Below are 23,188 nucleotides of genomic sequence, written 5' to 3'. Positions count from 1 at the left end.
CACGACTTGAAATGTATTCCATTTACTAAATCACCCCTGAAATCTGTTTCACATCTTACGCACAAAGTTCATCTGGAGTATACAATTCACATATATAGCTTTACATAAAAAATAAAAAATATGCATCATCACAGCAACCTCCGGAGTCTATGCACAAAAAACATCCAAGATTTTGGGTGGAAGATGGACTTTTTGACAAACAACTGATTCAAATGTTTAAGTGGCACAGAGTTTTTTAGAAAATGTTTGCTGCTAAACAAGGACCATTGTCACATGTGCTAATCACGTGGATTATAAGGGCAGATTATTTATTTTAAATAATATGTTTTAATAACCTTTTCCCGTTGTTTGTTCTATATTTTTAAGCTGAATTTTTTAAGTTGGAAACTATATGTTAGAAAGTTGAGAATCTACACAAGTCTGGTCCCTCGAAAATACAACATAAAACTTTAACCTGTCTTCAGAAGATGCAAAACATCTAAGAGCCTCCAATGAGTACAAAACTCTTCTGACCCGACCATCACATAGGCTTAATCAACTTTGCCAAAACAAGAAGAATTCTGAATGTTGATGGACTGTCATGCTTACCTGCAGGATGTTTGGATGTTGAAGTCTTTGGAGTAAAATCATTTCTTTGACAATCTTGAATGAAGCCAGCCTGTAGCAGTCCTCCAAAGTCCGGTATCGTTTTACACAATTCTGAATGTCGTGACCACCAAAATCAACGGATTTGAGAGCCACAGACAGGGTGTCATTCAAGACCAATTTGTAAACAGCTTTGGTATAACCAGAACCCAAATAATGCACGTTGGTCCCTTTGCTAATGTCCTGGCAACCTAACAAAGGTGGCTGCAGAGACAAATCTATTTTTGTGCCAGGGTGAGATGGAGATAGAATGTTCTGATCAGAGATGGACCGCTTTGGGCTTTCCCATTTTTGGTTGTGTTCGGAGGATTGTTGGGCTAGGTCCATCAGCCTCCTCTCCAGAGGTCTCAGCAGCCTTTCTGAAGCTGATACTGGAGCTTGATGCTCCCTATAGCGGACGACTTCCTGGTACCTCTCCTGGAGCTGCTTGAGTAGATCCAAGGAGCCCCCCTGGCCTTGCCATGATGCGCCAAGGGGTACCGTGCTTCCTCTATCCTGTATCTGCTGTATATGGTCAAACCCTGGCACACAGAGCAAATTCAGCACAGTACCAAGAAAAAAGGACAAACAGAAACCAGCGACCACTGCGATTTTCCTGCGCCTCATTCTCAGGTCGTGTCCAAGGGTCCAGCCTGTGGATGTTGAGTTTGGGTGGAGAGATGAGATCTGCAGAAGACTTTTTTCACATTGTATTCCTAGTTCTTGGCACTGCTGGACACCCCCCATAAAAGGAAGGCAGTGCTGACACTTGCCTCTGTACCTTTAAAGGGGACGTGCTTTGTCACTTCGGCAAAACCGTCGTCCGATCGTTTCTTGGCATCCACTTCGTCCTGTTGCTCGGTTTGAAAGCAGCAGTTTGGTGCTTTTACCTCTCTGCAGCCTCTTCTCACTATAGATGTTGGCTGCAGGATTGTCAGAGCAGGAATGAGGAGAGGGGGGAGGCGTGTTTGGAAAGGGTTCTCTTTAAGCCCAGCCTCTTGCTGAGTGACAGCATCAGTCATTCATAGTGGGATACAATACTTCCCCTTCTCCAAGAGGCATGCATTGTATATTGGGGGCATTGCATCTCCTTGTGTCTCCAGATCTTGTAGAGTTAGGGATGAGCTGAGACTGGGCTACTTGCTTTCTCTCTTGATCCACGCTGGAGACTGAACCCTGCCTGTAAACACAGCACAGGCATTCAGAGAGGAACGGGTGCCCCCAGCAGTTTAACTCCTAGTAAAGCAGTCTCTGTACAGGCAGATATGGACAAGCGAGGGCTCTGGAGGCTCTGGGCTTCAATACTACAATGTGACCAGCACCCTGCAAAATAAGGATCACATTGCTTGCCTTCTCCAATGCTCATCAATAAGGCGCCCTGTATCTGCTCAGAATCAACGGTTAACCCTTTGCATCACACTATGTCAGCCTTCGCTGAGCATAGACAATGCAGCTGAACCTCTAGTATTATTATTTTTTTAATTACATAGGATTTATTTAGCGACAAATGTTCGGGCAGCACTTTATACAATAAAGGGTGACAGTACAATTGCACGAAAATTTAATACAAGAGGATTAGGAGGGCTTTGCTTTTAAGAGCTTACAATCTAATAAGAAGTGCATATATATATATATATATATATATATATATATATATATATATATATATATATATATATATATATATTTTTATTCTTTTCTTTATCATAGGAGCTTAATTAAATAGTGGCGTCACTTTACGCAGCACTTTACACATATATTGTACATTTATATCAGTTACTGCCTCAAGGAGCTGACAATCTATATATAAAGTATATATATATATATATATATATATATATATATATATTATATATATACGTGTGTGCGTATACATACATATATATATATATATATATATATATATATATATATATAGAGAGAGAGAGAGAGAGGCTTAAATAGTCATAAAAGGGGCCTATTCACATTATTTGAGATGTGTTAGCGCATGCATGTTAACGCATGGCATAACGTAAGTTAACGTGCATGCGCTAACATGCTGCAATCATGTGAATGAGCTCTTTCTATGATATGTAAGCATTGTTATAAATTGTGTGCTTTCCCAACACACAAAGAAATGCACTGCCATTAAACAGAGGCACGCCGGCGCCATTAGTTGCTATCGGTAGCCCCATGCAACTGCAAACGCATCATGTTTTCACTAATGCCATAAAGCGTGCTGCCACAGCGCCACAAGGTTCGGTGCGGCACATTGTTGGAAAGAGTCAGTCACTGCTTTTCTGTGGCTTTCGCATTTCCCATTGAAATAGACACACGACACACAGGAACGTGCGAAAGACGCGCGGGAACGTACCAGCATTTGGTCGCACCTGTAAGTGAGAACCAAGAAAATACGACTCACGCCCTGTACACACGATTGGTTTGTCTGATGAAAACTAACCGATTTTTTCATTAGATATTCGATGAAGCTGACTTTTATCAGTCTTGCCTACACACCATCGGTTAAAAAATCCATTTGCGTCCAACGCGGTGATGTAAAACACAACAACATGCAGAGAAAAATTAAGTTCAATGCCTCCGAGCATGCGTAGACTTGATTCTGAGCATGCGTGGATTTTTGACCGATGGATTTCCCCACAGACGGTCGTTTTTTTCTATCGGTTTTTAACCATACGAAAATTTTAAAACAGGTTCTATTTTTTTTTCACCAATGGAAAAAAAACTGATGGGGCCCACACACGGTCGGTTCGTCCGATGAAAACGGTCCATCGGTCCGTTTTCATCAGACGAACCGATCGTGTGTTCAGGGCATAACTCTTGTATAAAGAGGGTTAATGATGGCCATACATGATAAACAATGGAATTATTTTCCGATCAACCTCTCTCTCGATAGGAATAATTGACCCATAGTGGACAACCTATTCGATCGATTGATATACATGGGGAAGTCGATTTTGATTGATAGTTGGAAGATACAATCATTAGTGAATGATCATATCTCTATTATCACCATGCAAACTTGTAATCTGCTCTATTGAAATACAATCAAATTAATGTGAGCCTGATAACCAATCATAATATTATTATTGTATATTTTTATGTGATCAGTGTGGTATAATCTAGCCAATCACAAAGAGTTTGTACAGAGATGGTACAGCATATTGTAAAGTGTACGGTCAGCTTGAAGCCTGATACACACAATAAAAATATCGGATGAATGATCAGACTTTTTTTTTGCATGCTAGCTTGAATAGGCTACTAGAGACAGAATACAAATTCCCGCAATGGTGTAATGTATTGTATTGTTCTGTAATGTATTATTTTGTTTCCAAGCATGTGCAGTCTTGGTCACTCCATTTTTTTACAGAAGAAGGCTGTACTGAAAAAATGTTTTGTGTTTGTCCCTTCACATGAACTGTCGTGATCGGCTCTCGAAAGCTCTGCACTAACGATCAGATGATCGCTGCAAAAGGAGTATTTTTCAGCGAATTTTTTCATTGGGTGATCTAGGCTTAACCTCCCTGGCGGTATGATTCTTTCAGAAAAAACATGCTGAAAGCGGTACCATTATTTGCAAGGAAATTTGGCGTTTTATATTGTAGGCCTGTAATTTTTAGAAATAACTCACTTAAATCTGACCAAACAAGATTCTAATAGGCATCCCAGGTATGACATTTTTTTAAAAACAAAATTATAAATTATAATATAATAAATAACTATAAATAATTATAACAAATAATAATATAATTATAATAAAAATTATTCAATAATGTAATCAAATCAAAATCACTGAAATTTGCTCAGTTGCAGAATTGTCGTTTTCATAATTTTTTTTTTTTATGACGAATTTCCCCACAAATCACTATCGCACAATTCTGCAAGTGATTATAATTTATTATCGCTGTTTTCTAGCTGATCTAAAACTATTTTTGACATAAAGGGACACTTTTGGTTGCTATGGACAATCTACAGTTTGCAGGGAGAAAAAAAGGTTTTTATTATATAAAATGACATGCAGGACACAGGACAGACCACTAGGGACAAGGGGGGGTGTGTTTTTTTTACATACAGTACTGTAATCTGTAAGATTACAGTATACTGTATGTAATGTGTTTGTTTACTTTTTTGAATTTGGCGCCGTTCTCCGTCCCCGTGCGTCGTAACGTCGCAGGGAACGGAGATCGGCGGCACAGGAGGACGCTGTGTGAATCGAGCGAGGTCCCGCTCGCTCACACAGCGCGGTGGCATCGCTGGATCCAGGGACAAGGTAAGTAAACAATCCCTGTACATCCAGCGAGGCAAGCCCGAGTCTGACTCGGGGTTACCGATTTTAGCCCAAAAATCTCACCCCGAGTCAGACTCGGGAACACCGCTCAGGAGGTTAAAGCCCCATCCATACACATATTACATTTTTGGCAAATTTTTGCCTTCAGATTTACCAAAACCATATAATTTGAGGTTAAACCTTAAGAGTTTAAATTTGCATGCAATCAGGCAGGCCCTTGCACTACATGGTTTTTGTAAATCTACTCTTTAGAATGGTGGAAACATTGCTATGTTCATGTTAATTAAGAGTGAATATTCATGTACTGAACAGACACTACTAACATCATCCTTATCTTGGAGAACAATAGTTGATTGGCTTGAAAGATCCCATCATGATAATGCATTTTTACTTAGTAAGTGTCTGAAGTAATGATTGAATAATGAATAATGTTTGTCAGATTGACTGCAATCATCAAGATAGGACTACAGCCCTCATTATGTCTATAATCACCATAACCTAATAATCACAACATTACCTCCTCGGGGATGCTGACTACGCTGCCCGATAAACAAATGGCCACAAGAGGGAGATTCTTTGCTTGCAACACCAACAACTGTCATTAGAAATGGTTATCACTACAACTAAGCTCTTGATCAACTGCACTTGCAAAGTGCACAATCTATTTGCCTTTAGTAAATTCCCCAAAGTGTAATTTTTTTACTTTTTAATCACTTGCGGACCATCCGCCGTCGTTGTACGTCGGCTGTTTGAAGTGGAATACCGTTGTTATGGCAGCAGATAGATGTCAAGTGAGGGAAAGAAAGATGGCCCCCGCTCGGCTCCACACCATTGGATGACGGTAGCGACGTCAAACGTCAGTTCTGTCCAATGGTCTTAAAGGGGATTTATTTATTTTTTTGCAAAAAACAAAATAAAAATGATTATTTATTTATTTATTGCATTTAAGTGTAAATGTGAGATTCTATGGTCTTTTTGACACCAGATCTCACATTTAAGAGGACCTGTCATGCTTTTTTTTTATTACAAGGGATGTTTACATTCCTTGTAATAGAAATAAAAGTGTTTGTCTTTAAAAAAAGAAAAAATGTAAAAAAGAAAAAGTAAAGTAAATAAGAAAAATATTTTTTTTGAAGCGCCCCGTCCCGCCGAGCTCATGTACAGAAGCGAACGCACACGCAAGTCGCGCCCTCATATGAAAACGGTGTACAAACCACACATGCAAGGTATCACCGCGGTATTTACAGCAAGAGAAATAATTCTAGCTCTAGACCTCCTCTGTAACTCAAAACTGGTAACCTGTATAATTTTGTAAACATCGCCTGTGGAGATTTTTAAGGGTCAAAGTTTGTCACCATTCCACGAGCGGGCGCGATTTTGAAGCGTGACATATTGGTTATCAATTTACTGGGCGTAACATCATCTTTCACAATATAAAAAAAATGGGCTAACTTTACAGTTGTCTTACTTTTTTATTCAAAAAAAGTGTATTTTTTCCCAAAAAATTGCGCTTGTAACACCGCTGCACGAATACGGTATGACATAAAGTATTGCAACGACCACTATTTTATTCTCTAGGGCAGGGGTGTCAAACTGGCAGCCCTCCAGCTGTTCCAAAACTACAAGTCCCATCATGCCTCTGCCTGTGAGAGTCATGCTTGTAACTGTTAGCCTTGCAATGCCTCATGGGACTTGTAGTTTTGCAACAGCTGGAGGGCCGCCAGTCTGACACCCCTGCTCTAGGGTGTCTAAAAAAAAAAAATTATATATATATATATATATATATATATATATATATATATATATAATGTTTGGGATTCTAAGTAATTTTCTAGCAAAAAAACCCCCAGATTTTAACGTGTAGCACCAATATATAAACGCTCCACTTCTCTAATGGACTGTATGTTGCTAGGGAGATTTACCGACTATAACTTCATCAAGTTGGTATATCTCCCTAGCAACATACAGTCTGTTGGAGAAGACTCAGGCCTCATACACACGACCGAGAAACTCGACGGGAGAAACACATCGAGTTCCTCGTTGAGTTCCTTGTTAGGCTTGTCGAGGAACTCGACAAGCTTGCTTTGCGTACACACAGTCAAGCCAAAATCTCCTCGTTCTCAAAAGCGGTGACATACAACACATACAATGGCAGGGGAAGTTATATTCCACTGGCTAAACTCTTGGGGCTGCTTTTGCTAATTTCATGTGTTTGCGTGTTAAATAAAAGTTTGGTAAGAGACGATTTGCACTTTTCAGTCTGTTACAGCTTTAAAAATGTTCTATCTCCATTACAAATGCTACTTTTACTCCCGTCTCATACTTTAATCTGAGCAAGCGCGGGTTTCTTAGCATACAGACGTCCGAGTTTCTCGTTGAAAACCAGCCGTCGAGGATCTCGACGAGCCAAATCAGACTCCCGTCGAGAAAATAGAGAACTTGCTCTCTTTTTGGCTCGTCGAGGTTCTCGACAGTTTCCTCAATGAAAATGTACACACGACCGGTTTCCTCGGCAAAAAAAATCTCCCAGCAAGGTTCTTGCTGGTTTTTGCCGAGAAACTCGGTCGTGTGTACGAGGCCTCAGGAGCGTTTATATCTAGGTGTTGAGCCACCATTGCCTGTTTGACCCATTTGGTATAAGCTGAATTGGGCCCATGTGTTTACCGGGAAGCCTCCTTATATATATCCACATTTGGTGGTCGAATTTCTCACGGTGGTAATTTCTTCTTGGGTAACTGAATATCATTATTTGGATCACGCAATTTTGGGGACTCACCAATTTCTAATGAGTTCATGAGTTTTCTTATGATGGTGACATTATTTTCACATTTTTGTATTCTCAAATGATCTTCTCACTTATCACCATTTTCACTTATATGATTTTATGTTTAGCCCTGCACTGTTTATATCCAAATGAGGTAGTCACAGAACTTTTAGCAAATTAAATGTATCTACTTTGCCTCCAGCCTGATGGGGTTTATGAGGAAGGAGGTGGAAAGTCTTCATCCCATGTTTACGGTTTACAATCAGTATTTCCCCATTACATGTAATCACTTGCTACCCAAAATATGTTACCATAAAATGGCAGAAATAATGGTGTTAATTGCGCAATACAATAAATAATTAGGCATATAAACAAAGCCGGTGACATGTAGAGTTGGGAATCTTTGTGTATTTGATGAATAAACACAGCAGGTAGGAGAGTGTTTAGATGAGATTACCGACCTTTGGGGGGGGGGGATGTGATGATTATCTGATGTCATTACACCGCAATCTATTCAATCTTTTATCTCTTTACTGTCTCCTGATAAACAAACTGGATGCAAAGGAAGGACTCACTGGGCAGCGGAGAGGTGTTGGAGCAGCAGGACGCTAAAGGTGGCCACATATGTATCAATGATATTATACAACCTATCATTCAACTAAACTGATCCAATGTCATCAAAATAAAAATCTCCCACCTGATCGATTAAAGGTGGCCATATATGTATCAATACGATTAAAGATTTGTAAATATCAATATTAACCTGATCAATTAAACTGATCAAATTATAATAAAAAAATAAAAAAAACCTCTTGTCCGTTTGATTAAAGGTATGTATATTTTTTTATTATTATTATTATTATTATTATTATTATTATACAGGATTTATATAGCGCCAACAGTTTGCACAGCGCTTTACAACATGAAGGCAGACGGTACAGTTACAATACAATTTAATACAGGATGGATGAGAGGGGCATATCAGTATAAATATGATCATACTATCCATCTTCAATGCAATGAAACCTACCAAGTGAAATTAAAATCACAAACTGAAGATCCCTCATCTGATGGAATAAAGGTACGTACATATCAGTAAGATCATACAATCCATCAATGCAATTAAACTGATCAAATTAAATAATAATTGATCCTTCATCTGATCAATTAACCACTTCAGCCCCGGAGGATTTGGCTTCCCAATGACCGAGCCATTTTTTTGCGATTCGGCACTGCGTTGCTTTAACTGACAATTGCGCAGTTGTGCGACGTGGCTCCCAAACAAAATTGACGTCCTTTCTTTCCCACAAATAGAGCTTTCTTTTGGGGGCATTTGATCACATCTGAGGTTTTTATTTTTTGCGCTATAAACAAAAAAAGAGTGACGATTTTGAAAAAAAATATATATTTTTTACTTTTTGCTTTAACCTCCCTGGCGGTATGATTCTTTCAGAAAAAACATGCTAAAAGCGGTACCATTATTTGCAAGGAAATTTGGCGTTTTATATTGTAGGTCTGTAATTTTTAGAAATAACTCACTTAAATCTGACCAAACAAGATTCTAATAGGCATCCCGTGTATTACATTTTTTTAAAAACAAAATTATAAATTATAATATAATAAATAATTATAAATAATTATAACAAATAATAATATAATTATAATAAAAATTATTCAATAATGTAATCAAATCAAAATCACTGAAATTTGCTCAGTTGCAGAATTGTCGCTGTCATTACTTTTATTTTTTTATGACGAATTTCCCCACAAATCGCTATCGCACAATTCTGCAAGTGATTATAATTTATTATCGCTGTTTTTTAGCTGATCTAAAACTATTTTTGACATAAAGGGACACTTTTGGTTGCTATGGACAATCTACAGTTTGCAGGGAGAAAAAAAGGTTTTTATTATATAAAATGACATGCAGGACACTGGGCAGACCACTAGGGACAGGGGGGGTGTGTTTTTTTTACATACAGTACTGTAATCTATAAGATTACAGTATACTGTGTGTATAGTGTTTGTTTACGTTTTTGAATTTGGCGCCGTTCTCCGTCCCCGTGCGTCGTAACGTCGCAGGGAACGGAGATCGGCGTCACACGGAGGCACTATGTGAATCGAGCGAGGTCCCGCTCGCTCACACAGCGCGGTGGCATCGCTGGATCCAGGGACAAGGTAAGTAAAAAGTGCCTGTGGATCTAGCGAGGCAAGCCCGTGACTGACACGGGGTTACCGATAGTAGCAAGAAAATCTAACCCCGTGTCAGTCTCGGGAAGACCGCCAGGGAGGTTAACAAATATCCCCAAAAAATATATAAAATTTACTGATACTGATACATACATAAAAAATAAAAAAAATTCTCAGTTTAGGCCAATATGTATTCTTCTACATATTTTTGGTAAGAAAAATCGCAATAAGCGTATATTGATTTGTTTGCGCAAAAGTTATAGCGTCTATAAAATAGGGGATGGTTTTATGGCATTTTTATTATTAATTTATTTTTTATTAGTAATGTCGGCGATCAGCGATTTTAATCGTGACTGCGACATCATGGCGGACACATCGGACACTTTTAACGCAAATTTGGGACCATTGACATTTATACAGCGATCAGCGCTATAAAAATGCATTGATTACTGTGTAAATGACACTGGCAGAGAAGGGGTTAACCAGTAGGGGGCGAGGAAGGAGTTAAAGTGTGTCCTAGGGAGTCATTCTAACTGTAGGGGGATGGTCTACATGTGACGCGACAGTGGTCACTGCTCCCGATGATAGGGAGCAGTAGATTAGTGTCCTGTCACAAGGCAGAACAGGGAGATGCCTTGTTAACGCAGCATCTCTCCGTTCTGCAGCTTCGTGGACACGATCGTGGGATGCCGGTGGACATCGACTCCACGAGACCCGTGGTCACACTCAGGCCCCGTACACACGACCGAGTTTCTCGGCAGAATTCAGCCAGAAACTCGGTCAGAGCTGAATTCTGTCGAGAAACCCGGCCGTGTGTGTACACTTTCGGCCGAGGAAGCCGACGAGGATCTCGGCGAGGAAATAGAGAACATGTTCTCTATTTCCTCGTTTGTTCAATGGGAAATTTCGGCTCGCCGAGATCCTCGGCGGCTTCACAAGGAACTCGACGGGCAAAACTATGTGTTTTGCCCGTCGAGTTCCTCGGACGTGTGTACGGGGCCTCACACGCACGCCTTGCAATGCAGTGTCTTAAAAGGGACGTACAGGTACATCCATATGCGCAGCCGTGCCATTCTGCCGACGTAAATAGTCGTGCAGCGGTCGGGAAGTGGTTAAAGGTACATATCAATATGATCACAAAATCTATTAATCAATGCAATTAAACATGTCAAATAAAATGATAATCACAAAATAAAGATCCCTCATCTGTTTGAATAAAGGTTTGTACATAGCAATATAAGCACACAATCCATTAATCAATGCAATTAAACTGATCATATTAAAGCGTGTTCCGGCCATCATTTTTTTTATTTTATTTTTTACAATCTCAACATTTTCACAATATATATGCAGTAACAGATATCAATAGTTCCCGATCTGTTCAGTAATCAATTCAAAAACGTACATGATATGTTGTCACCGATCTTGTGGCCATTTCCATGGTAGCTATGGGCATGTGAAGCCCAGTTCATTTCTCTTCCTGGTTTTCTTGAGAGAGGTGCATGCTGGGTAACCAGCATGCACCTCTCGATCTCGCGCATGCGCAGGTAAACGGCGCTTGTATCGCCGTTAGTTTATATAGTTGCCATAACTAAGATGGCGCTGTGATCCGCCTTAAATCGCGTAATTTTCTGTATGGAAATAATGCAATTTTTTTAACACAGTAATGCCCACAGACTCCTGGGAAATTATGACACTCATTTACCAGGAGGCCAGGGGAGTCAGAAAGAGAAGTAGGTCCACTACGGACTAGAAACTAGGCAGATTAGGAAGTCTGCCTAGTAACAGGCATTTTCAGGCAAGTAAAACAATTTTTTTTAACAAAATGTTTTTTTTTTTAGATTAAAGGGAACCTACTAATGTGAAGTTTATTTTTTAGGGTGGACCTCCGCTTTAAATAATAATCAAACAATGAAGTTCCCTTATCCAATCAAAAAAAGACATGTACATAGCAATATGATCATACAATCCAAAAATCAATGCAATAAAACGGTTTGAATTAAAGATTAATCACAAAATAAAGATCCCTCATTCGATCAATTGAAGGTGTGTACAGTACATATCACTATGATCACACAATCCATTAATCAATGCAATTAAACTGATCAAATTAGATAATAATCACTAAATGAAGATCCCTTATGCGATCAAGAAAAGGTTTGTACATAGCAATATGATTATACTATTCAAAAATCAATGCAATAAAATAGTTTTAATTAAATATTAATCACAAACTAAAGATCTGTCATTTGATAGATTAAAGGTACGCACATATCAATATGATCACACAATCAAATTAAATAATAATCACAAAATAAAAATCTCTTGTCCAATTGATTAAAGGTGTGCACATATTAATATGATCATACAATCCATTAATCAATACAATTAAACAGATTGAATTAAATAATAATCACAAAGTGAAGATCATTCATCCAATCAATTAAATGTATGTACATTTTAATATGATCATAGTAATTAATCAATGCAATCAATCCATTAATCAATGCAATTAAACTTACCAAATTACATAATAATCACAAAATAAAAATTCCTCGTCTGATTAAGTAAAGGTATATACATATCAACATGATCCATTAATCAATGCAATAAAACTGTTCAAATTAAATATTGATCACAAATTGAAGATCCCTCATTTGATTGATTAAAGGCATGAACATATAATCCATTAATCAATGCAATTAAACTGATCGAATTAAATAATAATCACAAAGTGAAGATCATTCATCCAATCAATAAAATGTATGTACATTTCAATATGATCATGCAATCCATTAATCAATGCAATTAAACTTATCAAATGAAATAACAATTACAAATGTAAGATCCCTCATCTGATTGATTAAAGGTATGAACATATCAATGTGATCATACGATCCATTAATCAATGCATATAAATTAATCAAATTAAATAAAAATCACGGGAAAAAAAAAAAAAACAGATCCTCTATCTGTTCAATTTAAAGCGGGGGTTCACCCTGTTAAAAAAAAAAAAAATGTTTTTTTTTATTATTCCATTACTTTCGGCATCGTAGCGCGAGCTACGGTATGCCGGTCCTAAATTTTTAATCCCCGTACTCACTGTGCTATCGTTGATTGAAGAATCCGGGGAATGGGCGTTCCTATGGTGAGAGAAGGTGATTGACGGCCGGCCCTGGCACGTCACGCTTCTCCGGAAATAGCCGAAATAGGCTTGGCTATTCACGGCGCCTGCGCATAGCCTGTGCGCAGGCGCTGTGAATAGCCGAGACCTACTCCGGCTGTCTTCGGGGAGCGTGACGTGCCAGAGCCGGCCGTCAATCATCCTCCCTCTCCATAGGCACGCCCATTCCCCGCGGGAGTCGGATTCTTCAATCAACAATAGCACAGTGAGTACGGGGATTAAAAATTTAAGACCGGCATACCATAGCTCGCGCTACGATGCCGAAAGTAATGGAATAATGGGGTGGAAGTCACACATCAAAGATTCTCCATTCGATCAGGTAAATGCGCCGAAATACATATTGGGCCAGATTCTCAAAGAGTTACGCCGGCGTATCAGCAGATACGCCGACGTAACTCAGAATCTAAGCCCGTCGCATGTTTAAGTGTATTCTCAAACTGAGATACACTTAAACATGCCTAAGATACGACGGCCTGCGCCGTCGTATCTTAGGGTGCAATATTTACGCTGGCCGCTAGGTGGCGCTTCCATTGCGGTCGGCGTAGAATATGCAAATGAGTCGTTACGCCGATTCACGAACATACGCTTGCCCGTCGCAGTAAATTTACGCCGTTTCCGCAAGAGATACGCGGCGTAAAGATAAAGCTGCCCCCTAGGTGCCGTAGCCAATGTTAAGTATGGCCGTCGTTCCCGCGTCGAAATTTGAAAATTTTACGTCGTTTGCGTAAGTCGTCCGTGAATGGCGCTGGACGCCATTTACGTTCACGTCGAAACCAATGACGTCCTTGCGATGTCATTTAGCGCAATGCACGTCTGGAAATTTTAGGGATGGCGCATGCGCAGTACGATCGGCGCGGGAACGCGCCTAATTTAAATGATCCACGCCCCCTACCCGGATCATTTGAATTAGGCGGGCTTGCACCGGAGGATTAACGCTACGCCGCCGCAACTTTTACAGGCAAGTGCTTTGTGAATCAAGCACTTGCCCGTAAAACTTGCGGCGGCGTAACGTAAATGAGATACGTTACGCTGCGAGATGCGGCGATCTACAAGAATCTGGCCCATATTGATTTGCGATCAATCTAGTTACAAGTGATTCAATTAAAATAGAGAATAATGCAACACATCTTAAAATATCATTTGAAGATTTGAAACAATTTCATCGATCTGTATTATGATCGGTTGTCTCACTACACACAGATATTTGACAACATTAAAGTCGATCGAAAGCTTACTAAACCAATGGAACAGAGGATCTGTGAATTATGATTCTTATTTAATTTGATCGTTGATCAACTAGATCGATCACAAATCATTTATTGCCACCTTCAGTCTGATTGATTGAATACATGTGTGGCCATCGTTAGTGATTTCTCGATCAACATTCATTTTGACAAAAGCCTCTGATCGATCAAACGAGTATCTGCATGTGTCAGGTGAACTGATTGTAATTCTAGTCAATTTAGTGATTGTTTTTTAATACAACGTATTTATTTATAACTGATAGATCATTTATTTATTTTTTGTTGATCAATACTTTTAATTGGTCACAAAACAATACCACGTGCCTTGCATTGTTCGATGTTTTATGCGATGATGAATTGTTTGTACAGAAATTAAAAATTTACACATTTACCATTTTTTATTTGATGTTATTAAAAATCACCTAAAGAGGGGACAAGGGAGAGAAGGTTTAGAAATGGTGAAATCAGCGTATCGCGTAATTCCGCCGCGGCCCCATCGTTGTAATCAGCCGTGTTAGGTTAAGAAGGTGAATTTTTCTGTCTCTTTATTATTGCAGTCATACAGATGTTGGACATCTGCGCAGACTTTTTACATCATTGTAATGTACACAGATCTGTGCAAAGAAATCTATCTAATCAAACCGCGTATAGCTCCAGCCATTGATCTCAGCAGATGACGGTCGATGATCCTTTAACATTTTACAACTCTGTTTTTCAGGATTTGTCCTTAGGAGTGTTTTGTCTCTGAAAATATTTAAATAGAAGGATGGAGATATGAAATAGATGGGAAACAATGAAATCTCTAAAGGGCTTATCCTGTTATTGATTTTCTTGTAGCAGGTATTCACCAGTGGCCGCTGGAGTGGGTACATGTCGACAGGGAGCTGCTAGAAGGGGTTGAAGGAGAAGAGCAGTGCTGAGATGCAACGAAGAGTATAAAGGAGCATAAAAAAGGTAAAAACAGCATAAAAAAATGCAAGTTCCAATTAGGTCTCTTTCAGATCTTACTGCCCCCTGAAAGGTGATCTATGATAAATTGCTTTTCAGAGGGCCATATAGTAGTGGCTGACAGGTGTTCAGGAAGTACTTCTGCTGCCTCCTGACACCTGGTTGTTTTTTCTTACTTTTTTTTTTAGTTGCAGAATGGAAATTTCATATTGCAAGACCAGAGTGCGATAAAAAACAATGTTGCTATGTTCCTGGGGTTTGAAGGGTACTGAGGAAGAGGGGTGCCCTGCGAAACGCGTAGACTACTATTCTCAGTATGACTATTGTGTACCCTTGATTGCACTTTTTTGTAATGTACTTTTAGACATGTGCACAACAAAAATATTAGTTTTGATTCTTTCTTTACATAAATTCATTAAGTTAAAGGGGTTGTAAAGGTAAAAAAAAATATTCCCTAAATAACTTTCTTTACCTTAGTGCAGTCCCCCTTCACTTACCTCATCCTTCCATTTTTGCTTTTAAATGTCCTTATTTCTTCTGAGAAATCCTCACTTCCTGTTCTTCTGTCTATAACTCACCACCGTAATGCGAGGCTTTCTTCCTGGTGTGAAGAAAGCCTCTTGAGGGGGAGGGGGCGAGCAGGCAAGTCAGGACACTCTCTACTTTGCAGATAGAGAAAGGGGCTGTGTGTTAGTGGGCGTCCTGACACTCCTGCTCGCCCCCTCCCCCCTCAAGAGGCTTTCTCCACACCAGGGAGAAAGCCTTGCATTACTGTGTGTAGTTACAGACAGAAGAACAGGAAGTGAGGATTTCTCAGAAGGACATTTAAAACCAAAATGGAAGGATGAGGTAAGTGAAGGAGGACTGCGCTAAGGTAAAGAAAGCTATTTTGGGAATTTTTTTTTACCATTACAACCCCTTTAAATTTGTTTAAATTGTTTAAAGTTTTTTTTCTATTCTATTTCTTTATTTTCTATTCTATTTTATTCTCGAAAATGGGAAAAATATTTGAATTTGAAAACGATTAAAATTCTTCCTTATTACAGATTTGTTTAAATTCGGTACTATGCTAATTTGGAAATGAAGATACATCCGAATTTCCGAATAACGAAAATTTGTCCGAATTTTAATTTGGAACAAAACGGACCGCACATGTCTAGTATTTTTTATATATACCGTTTGGCAGTTTTATTATAAGACTTTTGTAATAAAATACTCTGAGAATTTTAAGACATAGTGGAGATATTTCTGTGTGTCACTATCGGAGGCATAATTAAAGTCCCAAACATATTTGTGATCATGTTAATGTAGCGTAAAGCGCTGCGTAGATTGTCAGTGTTATATAAGTACCTGTAATAAATACAAAAATAAATAAACATATCTTAAAAAAGGACCAAAAATGATACAAGAAATTTTTCATTAATATGATTATTTCTTTCCCAATCACAAAAATAGCTAGAAACCTAGAAGAAGACTTTATGTTGTCCTTAATGAATGGTTTTCTGCTACAAGGAAAGACAAAAAAAGAGTTTGTTGGACGTTGAGAGGAAATAATGAGACTGAAATGTCTGGAAGGATAAATCTGTCGTCTTTAGACTAAATCTACAACTCATGGACTCAACATGGGGCAACCCTTGCCCTGCTGGAGACATGGATGGCAGGGGTGAGTGCTAATGACATCGTTATCCATCAAGACCCTATTATGCTGCTGTTAGCAACTAATTAAGAAACACAATAGCAGCCAAGAGTTCTCAAAGAAAAGAGCATCAACACGAGAAAGCCATAAAAAGTTTTAAGGGAATTCCAAGCTGAAAGGGGGAAAAAAAGTTCATTGTGTTGAATAGATAGTGGCAGTGTCCATTGGCCTTTCTAATACACATGACACATGGGGCTTTATGAGAGAGTGGTGGAGGGGACAGTCACCTCCATTACGGCAGACAATCATTACATCATGGTCCCTATACTCGTATCAACTGGTATTATTCAAAAGCTAATAAAATCTTCCCGGGGCTGTTTTAAGCAAATGAGGACCGTAAAAGAAAATTGTTAGGTGAGGTGTGAATACACATAGAGTGACATCTATTAGTGGGGATGGTATACAAAATACAATCTATACAGCGGAGGCAGGTAGTGTTAGGTACCAAGATTACTGTGTCTATGATTGAAGCTAGGTCTGCAATTTAAGGGGCCAAGACAATCTCATACTGTATTTGTATTGTACACAATGGTTGTATGGAGCATTACATGTTCACATTCAAAGGGAAAAGGTCACCACCAATCCATTGCATAATAACCAACAGCTGATAATGAAACTCTCTGAAGATATCTGTGAGAGTACCCACAGACACCCTATTTATTGCCCTACTGAATATGCCTGGAGGACCTCAAGTTATGGTGGCCAACAGTTTGTCATCACTGAAATCAATTTGGTCAGCTATGAGCTTCTGAAACAGGCATAGCCCAAGTCCCAACGCAAGCATTCATGTGACCAAATGATAATTCAGCTTTGGGTTACACACCTTGCGCACTGAGATGCAGGGCCGGGGCTACTACTAGGCAAACTAGGCAGCCGCCTAGGGTGCACTGCTGCCTAGGGTGCAGCCATGGCCAGGGGGACTCTGGGAACCCTGATGTAAGGGGGGACTATAGGGACCCTGATGGAAGGGGGCTATGGAGACCCTGATGTAAGGGGGGACTTTGGGATTCTAATGTAAGGGAAGACTTTGGGGATCCTAATGAAAGTGGGGTCACTGTTGTAAGGGGGAACTATGACGACCCTTATTTAACCTCCCTGGCGGTCTTCCCGAGACTGACACGGGGTTAGATTTTCTTGCTACTATCGGTAACCCCGTGTCAGTCACGGGCTTGCCTCGCTAGATCCACAGGCACTTTTTACTTACCTTGTCCCTGGATCCAGCGATGCCACCGCGCTGTGTGAGCGAGCGGGACCTCGCTCGATTCACATAGTGCCTCCGTGTGACGCCGATCTCCGTTCCCTGCGACGTTACGACGCACGGGGACGGAGAACGGCGCCAAATTCAAAAACGTAAACAAACACTATACACACAGTATACTGTAATCTTATAGATTACAGTACTGTATGTAAAAAAAAACACACCCCCCCTGTCCCTAGTGGTCTGCCCAGTGTCCTGCATGTCATTTTATATAATAAAAACCTTTTTTTCTCCCTGCAAACTGTAGATTGTCCATAGCAACCAAAAGTGTCCCTTTATGTCAAAAATAGTTTTAGATCAGCTAAAAAACAGCGATAATAAATTATAATCACTTGCAGAATTGTGCGATAGCGATTTGTGGGGAAATTCGTCATAAAAAAATAAAAGTAATGACAGCGACAATTCTGCAACTGAGCAAATTTCAGTGATTTTGATTTGATTACATTATTGAATAATTTTTATTATAATTATATTATTATTTGTTATAATTATTTATAATTATTTATTATATTATAATTTATAATTTTGTTTTTAAAAAAATGTAATACACGGGATGCCTATTAGAATCTTGTTTGGTCAGATTTAAGTGAGTTATTTCTAAAAATTACAGACCTACAATATAAAACGCCAAATTTCCTTGCAAATAATGGTACCGCTTTTAGCATGTTTTTTCTGAAAGAATCATACCGCCAGGGAGGTTAAGGAGAGGTTACTCTTGGGAACCTGATGTAAAGGGGGGGGGGGGGGGGATTCGGGGACCTTAATGAAAGGGGTAAACTCTGATGTAAGGAGGTCAGGCCCCAAAATTTCTTATGGCTGCTCTTTTCCCCACACCCTGCGCCGACATTCTGCATACTGCTGCAGGATTGGATGATGTTAGCTGGAGACTAAGCCCTCACCACTTCCTTCCAGCTCCAAAGTCAGCCTGCACACAGAGCCAACGTTGGCAGGAAGGTGAGACAGTATCACTGTACAGGCTGCATTTGGAGCCTTTGTTTTTTTTTTGGGGTTGGGGGGGAGAGTGCAAGTAGCTAGTCTTTCCTAGGGTGAAAAATAGTCTAGTACCGGCCCTGCTGAGACCAATGTAACCAAAAGATGCTTGTAGTGAGCACACTGGATGGAGCCCTGCAAAACCACAGTAAAAGGAAGAAGGTCATCAGCACTCCATTGTAGATGAATTATCAAAGGTATTTATTTGTGTAATGTCACATGGGTCAAAAAAAAAAAAACACGTTTTGGGCAACTCAGGTGACACAATGACTGGACCCTGTGCAGCCCCAAAATGTTGACTTTACTTGACCCATGTGACATTACACAATATGTTTTGATTATTTTTCTACAATCAAGTGCTGGTGACCATCTTCTTTTTACTGTGGTTTTGAAGAGCTCCGTCCACTGTGGTCGCTAATTGCCCCTTTTGGTTACAACGGCAAGAAATGACTGCTTGCACTGGGACTTGGGCTGCACCTGTTTCAGGCCTCGTACACACATCCAAAAATCTCGTCAGGAAAAACCTGTTGTTTTCTATGACGAGATTCTTGGCAAGAAACTCTTGCCGCCGGAGTGTACTGACTTTCATTTCAAAAGAACCGCGGTTCTCTTGAAAGGAAAGAACGCAGTGACATCATCGCATATAACGAGCATGCGCTCTTCACATTCGATGCCGTCGTCGCCATCTTGCTTCAGCCTACCTATGCCGTGGAAGCTACCGCGCATGCGTCAAAGTCATTTCGAGCATGCGCAAGTTTCCACGGTGACAGGTAAGTATACACACTCTTTCTTGTGAAAAAAAAAAGTATACACACGCTCGGGTTTCTTGTCTGGAAACAGGCAAACGAGAATCTCAACGAGAAAAAAGAGAGCAGGTTCCCTTTTTTTCTCGTCGAGATTCTTGCCTGATTTCCAGACGAGAAACCTGAATGCCTCGTACACACGAACAGGAATCTCGGCAAGAAGCAGTTTTCTTGCTGTTTTTTGCTGAGAAACCCGGTCGTGTGTACGAGGCCTTAGAAGCTCATAGCTGGCCAAACTTTTTTTAGTGATGGTCAACTGATGGCCACCATACCACACCTTGAGGTCCTCCAGGCATGTTCAGTAGGGTCATAACTAGGGTGTCTGTGGGGGACTCACACAGATACCTTCAGAGGGTTTTATCATGAGCTGTTTGATTTTCCTGATTTTGCATGGACTGCTATTCTCCAGCCATCATGAAAAGATGAGACATCAGTTTAGCTTGGTGATGGTCTTTATCTGGACAACATACACAAAACACTGTTAAACATTTGGATCATTTTCTAATGTCCAACTGCTGCTTAATATATATTTGATTACGTTTCATCCATCTATAGATGTGAAATAACATTAGCCTTCACATGTTTTCGTAGAATGCCGTAGAATGATTGTGACCTAAACATGCACCTGTGCTTTGGCCTAGACCAGTGATGGCAAACCTTGGCACCCCATTTATTTATTTATTTAAATGTGGTGGCTGTATTAGTTTCCATTTTCCTGGCTAAGAATGTTTTTTATCAAGTACAGAAATACCTATTAATGCTGACAGAAAGACAATGGCCTCGTACACACGGCCGAGGAACTCGACGTGCCAAACACATCGAGTTCCTCGGCCAGTTCAGCCCTGAAGCCGCCGAGGAGCTCGGCGGGACGAGAGCTCCCATAGAACAACGAGGAAATAGAGAACATGTTCTCTATTTCCTCGCCGAGGTCCTCGTCGGCTTCCTCGGCCGAAAGTGTACACACGGCCGGGTTTCTCGGCAGAATTCAGCCAGAAACTCGGTCGGAAGCTGAATTCTGCCGAGGAAACTGGTCGTGTGTACGGGGCCAATGTCCTTGTTACTTCCTATGAGATGAACGGGCAGCAAAAGCAAGTAAATCTTTCCTGTGGCACTGCTAATGCCATCACCCCCATGTATTGCAGATGAACCAAGGCAGACATGTTTATAGTCCAGCCTTTGCGATAACCATGGCTCTTTCCATAGATACAGTGAAGGAATGAGCGTAGTTGCGCAGAGAGAGGAAACATGGTACAGTGGAACCTTGGATTATGAGCATAATTCGTTCCAGGAGAATTCTCGTAATCCAAAGTACTCGCAAGCGAGTTTCTTCATTGAAGTCAATGGAAACAAAAATAATTTGACTTTAATGGCATGCAATACCGCATGCGGTCAGAGGTGGAGAGCCTTGGAAACAGCCGGAAAGGCCCGAGGACAGCTCTCGGAAAGGCTCGGAAACGTAGTATTTCCGAGTCTTTCCGAACAGCTCTGAACTGTGCCGATCGGGTATGATCAGCGCCATTCGGCTCTTCTTAGCTCCGGCGCCCCCCCCACCTCAGGCCAAATGTGGGGCTGCACACTGCTTTGGCCTGAATCGTGCTCGTTTTGCGAGACAACCGAGTTAGGATTTTTCAAAATACAGTACTCATTAACCAAGTTACTCGCAATCCGAGGTTCCACTGTATTTGCAGGATTACCAGGTGAGAATAAAGGAAAAAAAGTCTGAGAAATAGAAAACGAATGTAGTCACTACATCGGGTAAAGATTGATAAGCTACAATATATTACATTTTTGGCTTTGAATTTAGATACACTTTAGTAATCATTATACTGGTTGAACAACAGTAATCTCCCAAGAAAACCCATTGAAAATAATTGTGTGACCAAGAGTTGCAAAAATGTCCACAGATAAAACCATCTCTGGTCACACCGAGGATGATTGATTCTTTCAGCGATCATGTCAGGTCTGTAGCTGACCTTACCCCTGCTAAGGTTGCACCATGGAGATAAAACAATCTGAGGCAGGTTTATTGCTTTAAATTAATCTTATTTTATGACTGGGTAGGCTTAATGAATAGCCGTTATTTACTCTTCAGTTGTAAAATGTGAAGTAAAACACGCAGGGGATTGGTAACTAGGTGTAAAAGTCGGCAAGATTCCATTAGCTGTAAGAACACAAAGAACGGAGCAATGCATGGCACTGTTCCAAACATAGAACTCCGTCATGTCATGTGAATATACCTACTTTATATGTCTCTGTTTTTACATGATCACATGGCAATACTTTTCACTCTTAAACTAGTACTGCCCTATGTGTGGGAACCTTTTACTTTCCTGGATTACAATGGGTCACACCTGTTTAAAAGGGAAGGTAGAGTGCATTTTTAGAGAGCACATATTTTTAGTAATTTTTGCGTCTTTTTAGTCACTTTTTGTATTCCTATATATTTGGAGATTTGTAGATTAGTTAATAGAGGGACCTTGCCTTGCATGATTTGTTAAAGGTAGATATACTCACAAAAGTTAGAGTAACACAAACAGGGATCAACAGAGGGCATACAACATTATATGCCACTGGCCTCAGCCTACGCATGTTTCGTCTGATGCAATGCATGTCTTTAGGGGATAAAGAGAGGCTAAATCATGTGGTTTTAGCATACTATTCTATGGCCCTTTGTTCTTTCTCCTACCCATTATTACTCTGAAGTCTCGTACACACGACCGAGGAACTCGACGGGCGAAACACATCGTTTTCCTCGTCGAGTTCCTTGTTAGTCTGTCGAGGAACTCGACAAGGCAAGTTTCTCCATTCCCGTCGAGGAAATAGAGAACTTGCTCTCTTTTTGGCTCGTCGAGTTTCTCGACAGTTTCCTCAACGAAAATGTACACACTACCGGTTTCCTCGGCAAAAAAATATCTCCCAGCGAGTTTCTTGATGGTTTTTGCCGAGAAACTCTGTCATGTGTACGAGGCCTGAGGTGCTGGCTTTGGAAAACCAGTGAAGAACCATCAAGGTGGTGGAGTCAGTGGTATCCTGATTGGTGGCCCCCCAATTGGATGATTCTTCGCTGTTGATCTTTTATCATTTAGAGATCATTACTGTTTGGTAAAGCCCCGTACACACAATTTGAATATGGTACAAAAAATACTGCTTTAGAAGAATCCGTATGATAATCTGATCGTTACTACACAGCTGTCGTCCAAAA

At 40.1% G+C, this 23,188-nt stretch overlaps 1 protein-coding gene across 1 annotated transcript in view; it reads right to left on the bottom strand.

The window, feature by feature from the left end:
• PKDCC (protein kinase domain containing, cytoplasmic) overlaps positions 1-1,856 on the bottom strand; it is a 73,425-nt gene extending 71,569 nt beyond the window's left edge. Inside the window, exon 1 of the mRNA XM_040351512.1 lies at positions 589-1,856. Within this exon, the coding sequence (XP_040207446.1) occupies positions 589-1,371 (783 nt within the window). The 5' untranslated portion in view covers positions 1,372-1,856. The remainder of the gene's footprint in view (positions 1-588) is intronic.
• Positions 1,857-23,188: the final 21,332 nt, after the last annotated feature.

Source organism: Rana temporaria, chromosome 4, assembly GCF_905171775.1.
Source record: "Rana temporaria chromosome 4, aRanTem1.1, whole genome shotgun sequence".
Classification (NCBI taxonomy): Eukaryota; Metazoa; Chordata; class Amphibia; order Anura; family Ranidae; genus Rana; species Rana temporaria.
Note: the sequence above shows the minus strand (reverse complement) of the source record. Positions and strands in the feature narration are given on the sequence as shown.